This window comes from Carassius auratus, chromosome 7 (assembly GCF_003368295.1).
Source record: "Carassius auratus strain Wakin chromosome 7, ASM336829v1, whole genome shotgun sequence".
Taxonomy (NCBI): domain Eukaryota; kingdom Metazoa; phylum Chordata; class Actinopteri; order Cypriniformes; family Cyprinidae; genus Carassius; species Carassius auratus.
In genome coordinates this window covers 9,484,570-9,504,189 of record NC_039249.1, presented here as the reverse complement: position 1 = coordinate 9,504,189, position 19,620 = coordinate 9,484,570, and the positions used below count along the sequence as shown (strand labels likewise).

Here is a 19,620-nt window from a genome sequence, read left to right as displayed (position 1 = left end):
AGCCAACATTAATAAGGCATTCCACTTAAATAGTCGGAAATGTTTATCTTTCCCCGTTCCTCCGATGATGCGTTGATTTCACTGCTGTTGCTCTAAGAAGAGAGTTTCCCCTTGTCAAAAAGCAGAAAGAAAGAGTGAGGGAAGAAAAAATAATAATAATCGCCCACTGTTGAGTTTATGGTTTGAAACCCTGTGTCACGTCCCTGAGGGAAACATGGTTGGAGTGTGGAGAAAGAGGAAAAAGAACTGAAGTGGAGGAAGACAATTTCTGCCATGAAGTTGGAAGCCCGAAAACGCCACCTGATAATTGCTTTGACGCGCGGGTTGCGCGGTAACGAGGGCCAAACAAAGAGATGTAGTATTCCTCCGTGGCAAGACACGGGAGCAGGAGGCTGAGGAGCCCGCCGCACTGTTGACCTTGGCTGAACACACTTGTACGCTAGTTCACCATAAATCTGAAGCCGACCTCGTCCCAAAGCATCATGGAAGGGAAAATGGCTGGAGAGCTTGGCTTCCTGCAGGCCCTGCGTGACATCTGACTGTTTGAAAGAAAAAGCAGCAGTGGGACTTGAAGGGCTTAGAGATCAAACCGGAAGTGCTGGGAGGATTTGATGGAGGTTAGGAGATCAACATAATACACACCTAACTGTGATCTAGCATTAGTTAGAGTGATCTTCCCCAGGGCACACTTTAAAACAGAAGGGGACGTCAGGTTGCTGTGGCAAGGAGTGATAAATCTGCTGTGAATGAATGACTGTCAGAGGTGCTGTATGTTTACACAGGTCCTTCGTCTTTACAATATCGCACTTGTTTTTCTTCGCACAGAGGAACAACTCATTCTTTCCGCTCATAGCGCCGAGCAAGAACAGCCAAGCGGCCTCCCCAACAGCTCTGTGATCCCACACACACAGATATGATGCATGGCACAAGCCGAGACATATATCGTTATTCTTTTTCTGTCAGTGTTTTCACAGAACCGCAGCCGATCTCGTGCTTGACTCGCTTTTTTTATGACGGAAGATGTGATGGAGTCAGGCTGCTGCTTTGATTAGCTCTTACTCGTGACTAATGCTTTCAGCAGCTCCAAAGAAAAGACTTCCACTTTCTTTTTTCGCCGTCCAGCCTGTGGGTTTGATAGGTTGCGATGCCTCTGTTTATTCGTACGTACGCGCCCACGTGAGAAGCTGCTCTCGGTAACGCCAATCGCAGAATTAATTATCAAATATCATGAACATTAAATTCAGTGGTAGGAAACTGCGTCTAGCTGGAGTTTGTGTTTAGGACACTGACCAAGGTCTGCAACTGTGTACTCCTGTCCTCTGAAGTAGATTCTATCATGCTTGTAGACGGGCAGTTTGTAGTTTCGCCTCTCGCACAGACGATGAAGTAACTGGGATGGTTTCAGCTGATCTCGCCACTGGTTAACTCCAGACCTAGAGCAGGCACAGAGGCAAAAAGAGTTTATTTACAATGCAAAAATAAGCAGAATTTGTTATCATAGTTATTGTAACTGTCAACAGTTAATCAAAACTTAGGGTTAGGGACCAGCAAAACCATCTTAAACCAGCTAAGACCAGCACTTGACCACAGGCTGTTGGAAGCTGTTTTACGGCAGGGATGTGTTTCAGAATTACTGTATGACACTGGAGTTTAAAAAAAAGGTTTGCAGGTCTTTAGAAGATCTTGAGGATCATAAGACACTTGATCAGGTTAAGTTTTACAACATTCGTTTCCTATTTTTTTTTACAGTTTTCGTGACTCCTAATAATACCTGGAAGGTGAAAGGATATACAATCAGAAACAGAGACATTTCTTACAAACAGTAGGACTGTGGCAGGCCACAGCAAGCACCATGACGTGACAAGAAGCGATTCTCCAAATCAATGATGGTCTCTCCGATTTTCTCATCCTTAGTGATCATATCATAATCATACAGCATGATCTTTAGGTCTTTCTCAATGGGCAGAGAGCATGTCAGCTCAAACATCCTAAATGAGAAGCAAAAGACAGTTTAATCTCTGAATACTTTGGTCAGAAATTATTTGACTTAAATGTTTTCAAAATCAGCAATTCACATGCTTGCTATTCAGTCATCATTTAGCCCCCAGATCAAACCTTCCTCCTCACAAGTATTCAATGGTCAACTCTCAGAATTAGAGGCATCGTCATTATTATGAGTGTGGTGACCCCTGCTGGTATAATTGATCTTTGCAATGACGTGTTTCTAGATCGGTATGTGTGTGTATGAATCTGTTCAAGGACAGAAAGAAAGAGAAAAAACTTACTTTCCGAAGACAGGGTCCAAAGTACAGGGTATGTAATTGTCGCGGTCATCGACTGATTTCTTGCCAAGTGTGATCTTAACATAGGGGTCGCACTACGAAAGAACAAGCAGTCCTTGTTAGTATGTGTCAACATAGCCACACACTCGCACATATATGCTATAAGCGACAATGTCCAAAACAGCACGCCCTCTTTTTATACTTAAAACAACCGCTCTTTGCTCTTTTGGTGGAAAAAGCATCAAATCTCTGTGATCAGTGTGTGTTTCATAGGCAGCGAGTACATGTGTGAAATGTTCCATATCATAACTCCTGGCCTGAGTAGGTGATGAAAGCACGTCATCTTAGCATATTCGCATCTAATGAAGGGAAATCCCATCTGACGCAGGGCCAGCGGTGGTGGCGTGTTGGCCTGGTCTCAGGCAACGATTGCCTGGTTTATGGTTGTGGGTAAAAGGGTGGCTCCATGTTTTCATAAAGCAGTTTCTCAGCTCTCTTATGACTCTGGCACTTTGCAAAGGACTCGTCTGGCTGATGAAAAAAAAACTAGAGGTTTGTGAATGCGTCTAGTGAAAATACAAGGGCTTTTGTAACAACCTCTCTCAACCCAGAGCCATATACAAGGTCACTGAAAAGTGAACTGCTTGCTCACGTTTCATTTCTTTTAGTGTCTAGTTTTTGTTGTGTCGTACCTACCTTGCCGTTGGCATCTTTGGGCTGTAAGCCATAGGCCTGGATGATGTAGACGCGTACCAGACACTTCTCTAAACCGTTCGGGGGGAGTTTGCGGAACTGGCGTGGGGGTACGGGCATCGAGGGATTGTCAGGCAATGGATAGATCTTAAATGAGCCCTGAAGGAGGACAGGAGTCAGTGTAACTCATGGTGCAATTTAGTTTTACTTTTTTTTGGAGACCTGCTGTCTGGGGCCTCCAGACAAACCTCAAATTACACTTAAATCCCTCAAATTTAGTTCCCTCAAATCCTACTAGAACTAAACCAGTTGTAATCCAAATAAACCAAGAAAAGGCATCTAGACTCTCTAAATGAAAGGTTCCAATTAGAACTGAAATGCGTTTTACAGCCATATGCTGGATGCCACGGGAGGGTATTTTTAAAAGTTCCAACCCCATATTACTGTCATACTTTCATTATCTTAAAAGATACATATTAAAATAATAATTACACTACAACTATCCGAATGACATAAAAGATTTACTAAAAAAATTAATATATCAATCAATGTCAAATAAATAAATAATAAATACATACATACATAAAAGCCTTAAAGGGATAGTTCACCCAAAAATGAAAATTATGTCATTAATGACTCACCCTCATGTCATTCAAAACCCGTGAGACCTCCGTTCGTCTTGGGAACACAGTTTAAGATATTTTAGATTTAGTTCGAGAGCTCTCAGTCCCTCCATTGAAACTGTGTGTACGGTATACTGTCCATGTCCAGAAAGGTAAGAAAAACATCTTCAAAGTAGTCCATGTGACATCAGAGGGTCAGTTAGAATTTTTTGAAGCATCGAAGATACATTTTCCAAATGATTTCCAAAAATCATCTTCAGTTCTCTCTTCACAGCAGTTCAGTCAGTGTACTGTTTGAGTACATGAATTACTCTGGGATATTGGTTTGTTTGAACTCAAAATATTCTAACTGACCCTCTGATGTCACATGGACTACTGTGATGTTTTTCTTACCTTTCTGGACATGGACAGTAGACTGTACACACAGCTTCAATCGAGGGACTGAAAGCTCTCGGACTAAATCTAAAATATCTTAAACTGTGTTCCTAAGATGAACAGAGGTCTTATGGGTTTGGAACGACATGAGGGTGAGTTATTAATGGCATAATTTTCATTTTTCGGTGAACTAACCCTTTAAATACTACAATAGCATATAACCAATACTAAAACAACATTGGTCTGAAATGATGCAAAAATCATAGGTGTTCCACAGAAGATAATATTGGCAAAATGTTGACAAAATGATGAAAGTTTTCATTTTCGTGTGAATATTCTTTCTTTCTTTCTTTCTTTTTTGTGTAAATTTTACTTTTGAAAACTTTAACTTCCATAAAAAACTTTTATTCCTTAATTCTTCCGAAACCATCAATGTACTGGTGCTTTAAGGAAAACAGAAAATGGTGGCAAATTTCCTGTACATTTTCTGAAACTTTCCAAAAATTCCTTTAAAGTCTTCTAAAAAGCCTCTTTGCTAACCTACCTAGGAACTAGTACACTGACTTGAAGATCTCCAATAAAACTGTATAGCAACCTCAGCAACCCTATACAACATAACATGGTAAGAGTCTTAGGGTGACCTAAAGTTCCCAGAACCATTAAAGAACCTCTATTATTAAGAGACAGTGTCTGTAATGAAGGCAAGGAGGCACATTTTCAGAGATCTAGACAGTTCACCAAAAGAATGGCATAAGACTCTGGATCTGTTGCAGAACACTCTAAATTAACTGATGAATGGTAAATTTGACAAAGTACAGACTGAACCTGCCAGAGGCAAATATGTGAACAGTTTAAATAGAAGGGCCAATTCAAATGACTTTTCATTAGCTTAGCTAATAAGCAACGGCACCCATCCATTGCTTCATCTGGCGCCGTCTTAATGTTTTTCCTCTTGGAGACTGAATGAGAGCACATGTGATAGCAGTCGATAGTAGCTGAGAGGTTATGAGTGACCCTACCTTGAACTCTCCAACAACAGAAGGGTCTTCACTCTCATTCTGGACTCTTCCGCGGTAAAGTTTAAAAGTTTGACAGAAATCAGCCAACTGCTCAAAACCTTCTCCAGCCTTCTCCAGTTCTCTGTCATACACCTGAGAAAGGAGCACAGGAGAGTGTGTATTTTGTGATACAGTATATGATTTGCATGCAGATCTAGGTCTTTAAAAACCTGCCATAATCAACTGAAATGGCTGAAAGGACACATACTGTACTATGGACAAGACATCCATTGTTTGTCTTGCCAAAGCAGTTTTCTCTAAGCATCTTGGACTCTGAGATCTTTAATTGTGGGTTTAACATTTCAGGCGCAAGTCAAACAATCTCAAAAGCATCATTAATGCAAAAAGATCTGGAAATTCCTGATTATGAGAATGTTTAAAAACGGCAATAAAAATGCACAACAACGATTTGTGCCCCAGGAAAATAAGCATCGCCGTGACATTACACAACTTTTAACAAGCGGCGCACAACTCTCCAACCAAGCGGCCACCCAGGAGACAACTTAGTGACAAAAGTATGAAGGAATCCTCGTAAGCGAGTCGCTCTGTTTTTCTAGTTGACTCATTCAGGCCTGGTCCCTGAACGTGTGACATGGCACACATCACATGAAACCCTCTCCCAGTCTCTTTTGCTCTTTCCCTGCCTTCAGTCTCTCCCTCAGGCACCATTAGCCCAAAATAACAGCTCATCTCAGCAGTTTTAGGGAAAGTGTTTCTGTCTGCTGCTCCTCCCGGTGTGTGGGACGCTCTCACACGGTGGCAGCCAACAATCATACGCTGGGCCTCGCAGGTAGCACGGTTAGATCGTAAAGGTTGGAAATAGTGGCTAAGGCAAGTAGAGAGAGAATGTGGTGATTGGTGAGATCGCTGACAAATCGGTCAGAGATCGAGGGATGATGGGGAGGTGTGGGCTGGGGGGAAAACGGGCCGATGACGTCAGTAACAGAGCCCTTGTCTGCACTTGGTTATCCCCCTGCGGCAACCCCAACATGAATTCATCGGAAAAGTTGGAAATCTGGCAGCCACGGGCTCTATTATAAATGGATAAGCTTGTGGGAAGTGGGCTGGAGTGGACTGGAGTGGGGGTGAGTGAGCGCTTGAAAGTAGGCATGCGCACTCCCGAGAGAGACCCCAGGGCTTTGAAGTTCTGGCATCCCTATGTTTGGTTTTCTTTGGGCACTGATAATGTCACTATAGTTACGATGGACTTTTTCTGTTAATCTCCATGTACAGATTTCATACCGCTGGGAATGTGGTAGATTTGCCTTTGGGGAGACATGAGAATGAATAAACAATGACAAAATGTTCACTTTTGGTTAATTATGCCTTCACATTGCACAAAGAACTTTTTATTCTCTAGTTCTGTAGGAAACTGTGTACTGTGTTCTTTTCACCAAAGTGTTTTCTTTCATCTCAAACCAGTATGAACACAAAAGAAAAATGCCTTAAGTTCTGTCAGTGTCAATGATTGGCCGAATGCACCATGTAACCTTGCCCTACCCAATATGATCAAGTTTTTCATTAATGGAGCTTTCGGCCTAAGCAAGGAACTATAAAACTGTTTCTTCTTCCAGTTCTCATGTTTCCTGTCAAATGCAGAATTCACTGTTTAAAGAATGCTTGATGTTTCTGTGACTGTCCAAAGCATGTAAATATGAGGTACGTGAACTATCAGCTGTCTGATAGTAAGCATTATTACATTCTAACACCACAATGTTTCAAACTGCACAAATTTGGCACCGCAATGTGGGGTTAACACCACAAAACCTAACCCTTCTCTGGGATATCCTGAGAGGAATTATTTTATTACATTTCCAAAACCCACACAAAACAGCTAAATGCCCCTAAGCATTCACCCCAAATTCCAATGAAGACAAAAATGTTCATTTTCTGGTTGTCATACTCTTATTAAGTAACAATTTTCATCTGCTCAAGCAGAACATTATTAATGTCATCTTGTGTTTCAGCAAGGTAACGTAACTGTCATCTATGCATAAAACTAGCTAACTTTAAAGAGCCACACAGATGGGAAATCAAAAAATACCTGTATTACAGTGTATGATGTAGCTGTCCATCAGTGTAAACAATGTGCAAAGTAATTAAACCAAAAAGTACACGATTTATAAAGTTATTGGCTTCTAAAGTAAGGAGTCGACTCTGAATCGCTGAAAAGAGTCGTTATTGATTTCAAATCTTTTGCCCATCTCTATGTACGTCACTAGAACACTTTGGATAATAATCTCCGCCTACCGTCTTGGGAGAAACAAGTCTCTGACCTGCCCCACCCCCCCACACAGACGCTCTGGTTGGTGTGATAGCATCATGTCGAGGAGACAGTGTGTTTTTAATTGTAAAGGCAAGTTTGTTTTATTTTCACTGCCAAAGAATGAAGATCAGAAGAACCAATGGCTAAAATTCATTTTTACCACAATACCAGAGCAGTACAACAAATCCCCTTTGTTGTGTTCACAACATTTCACTGATGACTGCTTTTCTAATCTCGGTGAGTACGTTACAAGGCGGGATTTTCAAAGCATTTGGCCATAAAAGAGGGTTCATTACCAACTTTATTTAGACCAACAAGCATCTCCGAATCACAACGCAAAGTATGATTATGAAGTTATGTGTTTGTTTTCTCCCGAGCATCTTATCAGTATGTGTGCTGTCTGCAGCCTTTCTCTGCGCTGATTTTCATTTACAAACACGTCATTAAAATGAAGTGTAACAAGTGCTGCTAACAGATATTCTGTGATAAAGTAACGTTAATCCATATGAAAACAACGCAATGTCCGTTTTTCACGTCTCCCTTCATTATATCTAATGTGACCACGCCCCCGCGCTGAACGCGCTATTCAGATTCAAACTGAAGCGCGCGGCTTTAATACGCCCACACAGAAGAAAAAGCAGCGAGACTGTTCAAGTTTTTTATTTTACTGTTTGCTTTGCGATGAGAGGAATAAGACATAATTAACCCCAAAAAGATGCTAACGCATAGTTTACCGTGAAGGTTTGTGTGGAACAACCAATCAAACCTGACTATGTTAGTTGACCAATCAGAACACAGTATGCTACCGAAAGGTGGGGTTTAAGGAAACTGAATCTTTTGAACAGCTTCGCGCGAACCGTTTGGGGATCTCTGAGAATTGAGGTAATTTTTAAATGATATTTTGACAAAATGACAATGTTTTTTAACCTTGGATGGATTTAAACCTATTGTACAGGACTTATAAACAGTGATAGGAAGCTTAGAATTTTCATCTTACTGGCTCTTTAAAGATAAATTACAAACCTAAATAGTGAACTGTTCTCACATCATGTACAGAGTAGGCCAAAAACACACAAACGAAGGTCTACATTTCAGTTGATCCTGCATGTTGTCATCCGCGATCGAGATGACCATAACATGAGACTTCTCCCACTTACATTGTCATTTGTAAATCCCCACTTAGAGTCACCCACCGTATTTATTTTTTAAATATTTTATATATCCCTCCATGGAATATTTGATTCCCACTTGAATGGTTGCCCTTCCATGTCCAAAATAGTGCAAAAACATTAAGGGACAATATTTTCACACTGACAGCTGTCATTGTGAGACAGTGAGCAGCTCCGTTTGTTTGTTCGAGGGAGTAACAGTAACTAAGGGGGATGGGGTTACCTAGGTCAGTTGTCGAATAAAGTCTCTTTTTTTTTCATTGCGCATAAAAGGTATTCTAGTAGCTTCATGACATTACTGTTGATTAACTGATGTGACATTGACTATTTTATCAGTGTCCTTACTATGTTTCTGGACTAGAACATGTAAGTTGCGGGGCTGTCTATGGATGGACAGAAAGCTCTCAGATTTCATCAAAAATTTGAATTCATATATATATACATATATATATAATGCCCGTATTTAGAACAACATAAGGTTGAGTAATTAATGACTTGAATTTTCATCTTTGGGTGAGGTATCCCTTTAAATGCCATGTGAAAAGCCCTTTGCCCCACTGATTTTAATCATATGGACAAAAACAGTTCTTCAAAATGTCTTTTGTGCTTATGTACAGTTTGTATGAAAGAAAATCAGTTAATTACATTTACCTGCAGCGTATCGAAGCCCTTCTCCAGATAACTGCCACACTTGTTTCTCTCACCCGTGGACGCATAAAACTTGCTCCACCAGTCCATAAATTCATCCTGCTGCAGACACAGAGCAAGAAAACAAGAGGACGGAAAGGAACATTAGAGAAATGAAGGTCAATATTCCATGTGTGTGTGTGTGTGTGTGTGTGTGTGTGTGACACCACATCCCTCATTCATTAGACCCTTGCTTAATTAAATAAATCATTTAATGAACAAGAACATGTAGTCTGAAAGCAATAAAAGGCTCCACTTACCCATCGCCCCAGCTAAAGCATTTAAGACAAATTCAACACAAACAACAAGACAAGGTTAGGAAAAGAAAGGAAAAAAGTCAAGAGAAAATACACTCAAGTGTCCAAACATTTTAAGCAGACACATGCATGAGTGACAGTGACACCACCCACAGACCAAACGACCAGTGGAAACAACGCTTTCCATAACTTAATCTTTTCCAGAAGTGACTGATAAATCATACCTCTGCTGTAATGCCCGTAAGCATATCAACAGAAACTAGAAGGAACGCTCTCAAATTTTCATTTTCCTGGTACTTTCACGGGTATGATCCAGGATCACTGATGTTCTGCTGCAATTTGATGTGCTAATCGCCACTGATACAGTAAACCTCGCCAACGCTCACTCACTCCATGTGGAAAGTGTGGGAATTTTTAGAAAAGGTACAAATCAAATCAAAAGGCTGTTCCCACCTCAGCCAGCACCACATTCCCTTCCAACCCGAAAGACAAAAGAGCGTTGTTAATATAAAACACCCTCTGCAAGTGACACTGCTTCAAGTGTAGTCTGATTATGATGTGAGTATTGTACAAATGCATGAGTGTGTGTGTTTGATAGATGGATGAAAGACAGACTAAGCCACCATGGCATAAAACACAATCCGTTTGAAAGAGCAGAGAACCCTCCGCTGGCTGGACCCACACACACTGCTCTCTCTTCCAGAAGGTCAGGTTCATCTCACTCAGAGGAGAGACTTCAAGTTTCGCTTCAATAATTCTTTTAACTTTTACGATGAGGGAGGAAAAACAGTAGTGATGGACCAATGCCGGGCTCCGCTGGGTTTTTTTTCCCCCCGTCTTAGTGGTTAGTGAGTCTGGTGGTGTGTCGTACGTTTTGGTGGACAGGCAGGGAGCCGACAGTGTTGTTTAAGTGGCCCACATACCACTGCTGTGCCAAGAAGTGTGTGTGTACTCATGTCAGAGTGTGTCACACTGCACTGTTCTACAAGACTGTGTGCGTTTATGTCTGTGAGGGCAATATCCTGTTTACGGTCACAGACAAACAAACTGTATACATGTGTGCTGCATAGTTAAATCAACATCGGGAAAAAACATGGACATACGTGAAAATAAATTCTTTCTAAAACTGATATTGGAGAGGTGGCGTGACACAGAGAGTTTAGTGTGTGGCATGTGGATGACATTAGTCTGAACTAGTTTGCTTTGAAAAGCCAAAAGAAAAAAAAATTACAGGTGAAAAGTTTGGGGTCAGTAAGATTTTTTTCTTGTTTTTGAAAGTCTCTCATGCTTCACAAGGCTGCATTTATTTGATCAAAATAGAGCAAACTGTAATATTCTGAAATATCAATTTCAAATAACTTTTCTATTTAAATATATTTAAAAAGTATTCATTTGATAGCAAATCTGGAATCTCAGCAGCCATTAATCCAGTCTTCAGTGTCACATGAAATCAGAAATCATTCCAAAATGATTTTTTTTTTTCAAGCTGTTTAATATTTTTTGGAAACATTAATATAAGGACTGGATGGGACTGGGGAAAAAACAGCATTAATTTGAAATAGTACGTTTTTTAATTTGAAATAATAGCACTTTTAAATCAACTTTATAAGTTCTTGATGGATAAAATTATTAATTTCATTTAAAAAAAAAAAACTGTACTGACCCCAAACTTTTAAAAAGTCATGTATTTTATATTTAATAAATGGAAGATGGTATTATTCAAAGCTACTTACAAATAAACAAATAAAGATGAAGATGAAGTGTCACAATACAAATCTTCAGAATTGCACAGAAAACATGTAACTCTGTAATACAATGACACAACAGGCAAAAACCGAGTAGCTTTTTTTTTTTTTTTTTAAAGAGTAATTGCATTAGGAGTCGAGCACTTTCAGAAGAGATGTGTGCAGCACATGTGCGTGACCAGAAATCAGAACAGGTTATAGGACTGCCAAGTTTGGTGGACTCAGAACGAAAACTCACAAAACTCAAAACTGTTGGAGGAATTACAGTCATAAAGGTTTAAAAACAGTAAATCCAATCATTTATGAAAGACATAACACATTTAGACAACTGGCTGTAACTTGAAAGCTCTAGAGTCATTTTGGTATTCAGGTCAGAGATTTTGTAAACTCAGATTTACACGACTTCCTCAAGCCAATATAATAAAGAAAAGAAATGAATGACTCAACCTAGATGAGCAGAAGGTGACGATAACATGAAGTTACATGTTTTTAGGGAATGGTCCCCTAGTCCAGCCCATGCATCTACCCAAATCCGGCACACATGGTAAATAGGACTAGGTGTGCAGCAAGGATTTGCACAGTATTGTGAAGTTGCCTTCAGAATCATTTACGCTGAGTTGGCCTGGCTGTGTGGGAGTCTAACCGGCCCTGAATGGTGCTTTTCATAGTACTGCCACGTCTCCTCTCTTTGTCTGACAGAGTTATTAAAGCGGAGCCTAAGGACGCTGTGACAGCCATGTTTCCATGCTAGCTACTATGTGTGTGCGCCTTAGGTGTTTGTGCGCAAGTTTGTGTTAATCTGAGTGCTTATGAGTAAGGAAATAATGTTCCATTTTGCCTCTGAAATGATGTGTAATGAGCGTGTGCATGTGCATCTGGTCACCCAGACACTTTGAGTGCACCAGATGTATGTGTTTAGTTATTCTATACTCTGCCCAAAGGTTTTAGGGCTTAGGAGTATTATTAAAATAAGTACTGCAACAGAAAAGACTGCACCATATAAACCTGGGTGTATATGTGCGTGCACGCTCGCAAAAAGGGAAACACACAGTCAGAAGTGATGTTATACAGATGAAAAGATAATGTTATGGGCATGATGCGATTTTAGACATCAGGAACCTAGAAATTTCTAAAAATGGGTGGATTCATAATGGCTGCTGTACCCCTGGGCGGCCTGGTACTGGAACAGGGTGGTCGGAAAGGCTGAGGGAAAACAGTGAACTTCACTGCTCCTCCAAAAATTCATTCATGCAAAACCAGTAAAAATGGCTGCAAACATTCTCAATTCCTGAGGTAAAGGTTACTGTAGGGCACTGGTGGTGTTAACTTTGGGTCTGAAAGGGCTCGTGTGCACTACTGATGAAAAATAACCACATTGTTGGTAATAACTGAGTGTTGAATAGACTTTTAACTTAAGTTTTGTTTAGAATATGCCGAACAGACATTCTGTGTGGTTTGATTGACATTTCATTCAGAAATATAAACAATATCCAAAACCACCTCAGGAATTTGTAGGTTCTAGAAGGTTCAATTAGTTTCTAAAGCAGGTTAAATTTCATCCATGACTTTACAATCCAGTGCTTTGTTTTTCACGAATGCTTTGATGGAGTGCAGTAGAGGCTGTCCGCATATACATAAAACACATATACTGTACAGTATAGTACTTTTGAGATATTCTGGTTTGGTACTGATCTGACCAGTCAACCAGTATTTATGTGTCTAAGTGACAGCCCCTGTGTCTGAATATGCCTACTTTCCTTCAACAAAGTAGACAAAAAACAGTATGTCTCAATTCATAGCATTCATAAAATTGTAGGTATCGGATTGTTAATGTAGTTACAAATGACTTGTACATGTAAAAGTGTCATGGGTTGGCCGGGGGAAAGGGGCTCGAAGGAGTACAAAGGAGACAGATAGTCAAACTAACAGATTCTTTAATAAATCTTCATGGAAACGTAGGAGAAAACTCTTTATACGACGGACACAGAACAAAGAAACTTAGGAAAGGCAGGGCTATTTATACTGAACCAAACTATCGACTAATAAGATGATTAATGAAATACAGGTGGAAAATAATGAATGATGATTAACTAAATAAGAACAGGAACTGAACCAAATAAGGGCAGACAGGAACTAAATAGAAACAAACACGTGAAAGATATTGCCCCCCCACTCCTGGAAGGCTTATTCTGTGCCGTAACAGTAACATCGGGGAGGCTGGTGCAGGACAGGAACAGGGTGAAGACAAGGAGAGCCTCCAGGGCGGATCAGGGAGCTCAGGGAACCTTGATGGAGCATGCAGTTCAGGTTGCCATGGCGGAGCTAGTAGCTCAGGGGGCCACAGCAGAGCAGGGGACTCAGGAGGCCACGCCGACTGGTATATGCCACCCCACCAAAACATAGGAATCCTGGGGGGCACTCTGGAGGAGCAGGCACTTGAGGCCGCTCTGGAGGAGCTGGCACTTGAGGCCGCTCTGATGGAGCCGGCACTTGAGGATGCTCTGGAGGAGCAGGCACTTGAGGATGCTCTGGAGGAGCAGGCACTTGAGGATGCTCTGGAGGAGCAGGCACTTGAGGATGCTCTGGAGGAGCAGGCACGTGAGGCCGCTCTGGAGGAGCCGGCACTTGAGGATGCTCTGGAGGAGCCGGCACTTGAGGATGCTCTGGAGGAGCAGGCACGTGAGAACGCTCTGGAGGAGCCGGCACTTGAGGATGCTCTGGAGGAGCTGGCACGTGAGAACGCTCTGGAGGAGCCGGCACTTGAGGATGCTCTGGAGGAGCAGGCACGTGAGAACGCTCTGGAGGAGCCGGCACTTGAGGATGCTCTGGAGGAGCAGGCACGTGAGAACGCTCTGGAGGAGCCGGCACTTGAGGATGCTCTAGAGGAGCAGGCACGTGAGAACGCTCTGGAGGAGCCGGCACTTGAGGCCACTCTGGAGGGCACTTTCGGGGGGCCAGCTCTGGAGGGCACTCTGGAGGAGTGGAGTTCGCTAACACAGGGGGCTCAGGAGATGAATGAGGGCTAGACAGGACCAGCAGAGGCGAAGGAGGGCTGGATGGGCCCAGCAAAGGTGAAGGAGACTCAGGAGCCGAAAGGAGAGCTTTCTAGAGCAGACTCAGGCAAGAGGATAGGAGCTGAGAACATCGGAGGAAGCACCAAAGCCAGGAGCACTGGTGCCTAATTTTCTGGGCAGACGGTTGGAATGGATATTGGACAGGATCCAGAAGGCCTTGGGGGAACGAAGGGAGCGGGCTCATTGGGGCGGTAAGTGGAGGGTGCTGGTTTATGATGAGCTGGAGCTCCCACATGCTTCCGGATGGGATCAGGATGACTATCTTCTACATCAACAAAGAAATCAGAGTCATTCAAATCGAGGACATAATTTATAAAGTCTGTTACGGGTCTAGGCCAGGAGACAGAATCAGAACAAATTATCATTGTCCAGTTCCATCCGGAAGCAAGCATTAAACATATGATCACTCCAGCTCACCAGATGATAAACACTCAGGAACTCCTCCACATATCATTCCAATGGCCATCCCTCTAGCTGGATGTTAAGAAATAAATCTTCAGCCCAGTCCATCCTTTTAGAGTCCTGTCTTCTGTCATTGTTTGTCAGGGGAAAGGAGCATCGAAGGAGTACAAAGGAGGCAGATAGTAAAACAAACAGAATCTTTAATAAATCTTCATGGGAACGTAGGAGAAAACAACCTCTTTACATGACGGAGACAGGAAAAAAGAAACCTTGTAGGCAGGGTTATTTATTATTAAAATTATTATTTATATTATTGATAATAATATAGATAATATATTTATAATAATCTGCGTGACCGGCATTGACTTTCTTTGATGGCGTTCCAGGGCATTCCAAATGAGTGATTATTGTTAGTGAAGTCCACTTCAATGGATATCCCGTGCTTAGGGAGTAGGGAGCAGTGAACACTGTGTAGGGAGTTGGACCCTGTCAATCAGAATGCACCCAAAGATAGCAATGTACAGTAGTAGTATATTATATTGTAAAGTCTGATCATGAGTTTATTTATCAAATCTTCAATGTACAGCACTGGTTCACAACCATTTTGACTCCAAAGTCCCTCAAGGTCCACAACAATATCTAAATACTTACTTTAAGCATATTAAATTTTTCAAAAGTACATATTAATCACATAAAATATTTTAGAAAGGACAGGAAAGGCAAGGATGTGACAAGAATGCTCTGCATTTAACCCATCCAAGTGCACCCACACACAGTAGTGAACAAGCATGCACACACACACACACACAATGAACACACACCCGGAGCAGTGGGCAGCCAATGCTGCAGTGCCTGGAGAACAGTTGGGGGATTCAGTGCCTTTCTTAAGGGTCTCACCTCAGTCGTGGTATTGAGAGACTACAAAAAACGTATATTCATCTAGAACGAGTATTACCTAGAAATTACACTTTTAAAATGACGTAACATTTTAAGTTTTAAACCATTTTAAGTAATCTTGAATTTACTGGGCCCCTGGTTGAGAACCACCGGTGTTCAGCACAGCTGTTTGGACATAAACACTCCATAAAACTGATGTGAGCAGCTACAACAGAAAGACAGCAACTGGGTCTAAATTCTTTGCTTTTCACCTCTGCTCTAGTTTGTTCCTAGTCTAGCTTCATAATAAAGCTTGCATTGTACACTATAAATATTGTTGGCAATGTGACAGCTCTGCTATTGCAAGTCACTTTGTGTAAAAGCATCCAAAATATTGAAATTTCAAAGCCATTGCTGGCCATCTCGACCAGTATTATGGGGAGTTTTTGAATGTACGTATACATTTATAACTGGATTTATTTTGGTTTTGGGCAGCCCTCGTTCAGTAAGACGTGTGCTGTACTGCTTCACTGTCTGCAAATTTCAGCCGAGTCAAGGAATTTTTTCAAATAACCTTCAACATAGTTTCATGGTCTGAAGAAAATTAAGCCACCAACCAATATTCCATTTTATGAGCAACCACAGTTCTGCATGTTTCTTTTTTCTCTTCTCAAAACTACTGATGCGTTTTGGATGTCAAGTACTAAGATTGGCAAATCTGTTGAAATACTATTTGTCCTCTGGAGTGTCTGAAGGCTTGGCAAAGACTTAAGCAAACGCGGCATTACCACGGTGCAGGCCTGTGTGCATGACAGATCTCACAAAGAACAGAACAGAATAAGAGAATAGACTAGAATAGACTACAATAGAATAGAATAATTACAAATAATTAGATAAAACAGGGTTTTGCTAACTTTTTGATGACAAGGACTTCATAATATGATGACCCCTTGTGTGAGATCCATTTTATAATATAAAAGGCAATTGTACATTTTATGGGCAAAAAAGAAAGAAAAAGAAAAACTAACAAGTAATATTGTAGTATGCAATATGCACAGAAAAAACAATTTTGTCTGCAAAATTAATTTTAAATTAAAATGGTTACTGTAATAAAACAAATTATTATCATATCTAGAAATTATATACTTTGTTTTGAGCTGAAACTGTAACTTTTTTCTATGCACTATTAATGTTAGGTGTATAAACTTGAAGAGAAACATTTTCAATAAATATATTTCCATAACAAATGCGAAGCACTTTTCACAATACATATTGTTCCAAAAGTTTTTTATTTTTTTGCATTAAAAATATTTAATAAACAGATTTTATGTGAACTTCAACAGCCCCAAAATTCATTTTGTAAAATCTTTACCTTTCAACTTTTGTACTGCCCTTCTAGCACCCTCTTGTGGATCCTAGACCCCAGTTTAAAAAGATGAGAAGACCTCAAAATAATGAAGCACATCTCATTAAAATTACAATGAAAATCTCTCTCCTCTCCATCTTTTTTCTCTCGATCCTGAAAGCAACAGGACAGGACCATGGCTCATAGAAAGTATCTACAAAATTTAATTAAAGGAAAACTGATTGAATACACATTTTCATCTCTCTCTCTTTCTCTTCCTTTAACTGATTCTTTTTCTTTCTGTTCTTGACATTTGGCTATGAGGGGAAATGCATTGGGAATCTTTTAACAGCCCTATTTACTTTGGCTCTGGTGAGAGAGAAAATTTGGGTTTTTGATCATCTGGTTTGAATGTTTTCTAATAAAATAAATATCTTGTTTGCAAAAAAAAAAAAAAGAAACCTCTATGTTTTGGCAGGAGAAGGTAGAAAGTACTACAGCCAGCGTGTGATATAAACAAGAAGTTATATCAAAGCATTCTGTTTAGACCTGGCCTGGTCTAAGACCTAGAACCAAAGCCCTAGATCTGTGGAGATCATGTGACCAAGTCCGAATTGGACCATGCTAAGACCTGCACGATATCTAAGAATAGACTGGCCCTAACACACACAACTCTTATATGCTTGCTTCTTTTATCAAGTTCTCGCATTCACAATCCAGACTTTTTCTTTTAGAAATGAAATTCCTGTAACTAAAAAAAAAAAAAAAAATGTGTAGAAAGAAGGATAGTTCATTAAGTCTCCCTGATCTTAACACAAAACAGGATTCATCTCCTGGAGGAGCAGTGTTCTGCAATCAATCAGAAGCATAACTAAGAGAACTTTACACAGTCAAAGACAAATATGAGAGCAAATTAGCTTTGCCTCATAAATAAAAAAATGTAATACAAAAATAAAATGTCTCTCACCCAAAGTTCCTACACTCAGTCAGTCACATGCACAAATCCTTCCTAGAGTTAGAAACATTTGCGTAAGCACTTACAAAGCCAGCTAGGTCTCCTACTGGCATATATCTGCCTGATTAGAGGCATCCGTCAGCCTAATTAGACTGGTGTAAATATCATTTGGAAATAGTTTTATGGTCAGAAGTATGTGGATTCCCAAACACCACACCCATATGAGCTTATTAGAGCATTTAATTTCAAAACCACGGGTATTGACAGGGAGTCGGTCCTCCCTATGCAACTATAATCGTTTTCAATCTTCTGAAAAGGCCTGGAACATGCTGTGGGGATGTTGTGGAATAAGATGTTGTAACATGGCTGCAGGGATTTACTCTCATTCAGATACATCAGCTTGAGGGAGGTCAGGTGCTAATTTTGGGCAATTGGGGATTGACTCCAAGTTGGCTTTCCTATTCATCCCAAAACAAGATCAGGTCTGGATGTTGTGTAGGCCGGTCAGCTTTTTCCAGAACAAACCCTTTCTATATTGATTCCATTTTGTGCACAGAAGCATTGGTTTCATGCACCTAATAGCCAAATCCATTCTTTAAAAATGTGTATGTAGTGTACTTTACATTGCAGTGCCCGTATTTAGTTTTGATTAGTTCTGTTTTTGTACTTAAATCGCTATTGTGAGTAGGATTATTTCTTTTGCATCTCATCAAATGCCTCTTTTGCTAGTTCCAAAATGTAATTTTAAAGCTGGTAATGGAGGCTTGAGCCGTTAATAGCATTCTAATGCAGTTATTAATGAAGTTTTTAGAAGAAGAGCGAGAGAGAGAGAGAGAGAGAAAGATCTTGTGTGAATTAGGCTACCTCTTTCCATCTGTAAACAGCGCTGTGAGTGAGAAATGTCATTTGTACGTTTAAGTTGCTACACTATATAGGCTAAATGATCAAATCATCAGGGCAGCGCTGACAACACCTTTTTGTGCAAAATGCGTAACCGTTATTACTGTTAACTGTGCAAAGTGATATGGGACTGTAATGTGGTCATGAGAGGGACCTGGAACTACGTTCGCCGTGCGTTTCCCAGAAAATAATTGCACATCTCAGAACGTTCGTCAGCCAATCAGATTCAAGGATTCAGTGAATCCGTAGTATAATATAAGTTAATACACAGTTACTTACAGTAGGCAATATTGTGTTAATGTAAGGTAAATTACTTTAATTGATGAAAGAATTTTGGGGTGAAAAGTCAATTTAAGAAATTTGTACTTTATTTAGTTAATCATTCTCAAGTCGTCCTAAACCTATGAGATTTCTTTTTTATCTGGAAATTTAATCATAACTTAAACTTTAAAAAAGCAGGTAATTTTGGTATTTGAAATAAAGCTAAAATGAAATATAATAAAATTGCTGAAATTACCAAAACTTAAACTGAAATAAAAATTATATATATATATATATATATATATATATATATATATATATATATATATATATATATATATATATATATATATATATATATATATATATATATATATATATATATATATATATATAATAAATAACAAAAATGCATTAAACATTACATGAAATTAATAGTATGAAGTAATAGTATATATATAAAAATACTATAGTATATAAAAGTATATTATAGTATATTGTATACATTCACTGTACAAACACAAAAGAAGATATTTTGAAGAAAATTAATCTCCCTTCAGTGAAATTCAGAAGGGTCCAAAACAACAAGTATTCTCTATTTGGACAAAAAATTGCTTTTTTGATTTCCACAAAAGAAAGTAAGTCTTAAATG

The 19,620-nt window shown here is 39.9% G+C and overlaps 1 protein-coding gene across 12 annotated transcripts in view; it reads right to left on the bottom strand.

Moving 5' to 3' along the window:
• LOC113105809 (dysferlin-like) overlaps nt 1–19,620 on the bottom strand; it is a 72,369-nt gene that overhangs the window by 8,943 nt on the left and 43,806 nt on the right. For 5 of the 12 annotated variants that reach the window (XM_026267114.1, XM_026267112.1, XM_026267118.1 and 2 more), the window contains 7 exons: nt 9,414–9,425; nt 9,118–9,216; nt 4,993–5,124; nt 2,979–3,134; nt 2,286–2,377; nt 1,818–1,988; nt 1,291–1,433 (listed from right to left, as the gene is read on the bottom strand). In XM_026267114.1, coding sequence (XP_026122899.1) covers nt 1,291–1,433; nt 1,818–1,988; nt 2,286–2,377; nt 2,979–3,134; nt 4,993–5,124; nt 9,118–9,216; nt 9,414–9,425 — 805 coding nt within the window. The remainder of the gene's footprint in view (nt 1–1,290; nt 1,434–1,817; nt 1,989–2,285; nt 2,378–2,978; nt 3,135–4,992; nt 5,125–9,117; nt 9,217–9,413; nt 9,426–19,620) is intronic. The other 7 variants (XM_026267121.1, XM_026267123.1, XM_026267115.1 and 4 more) reach the window with 2 other exon arrangements.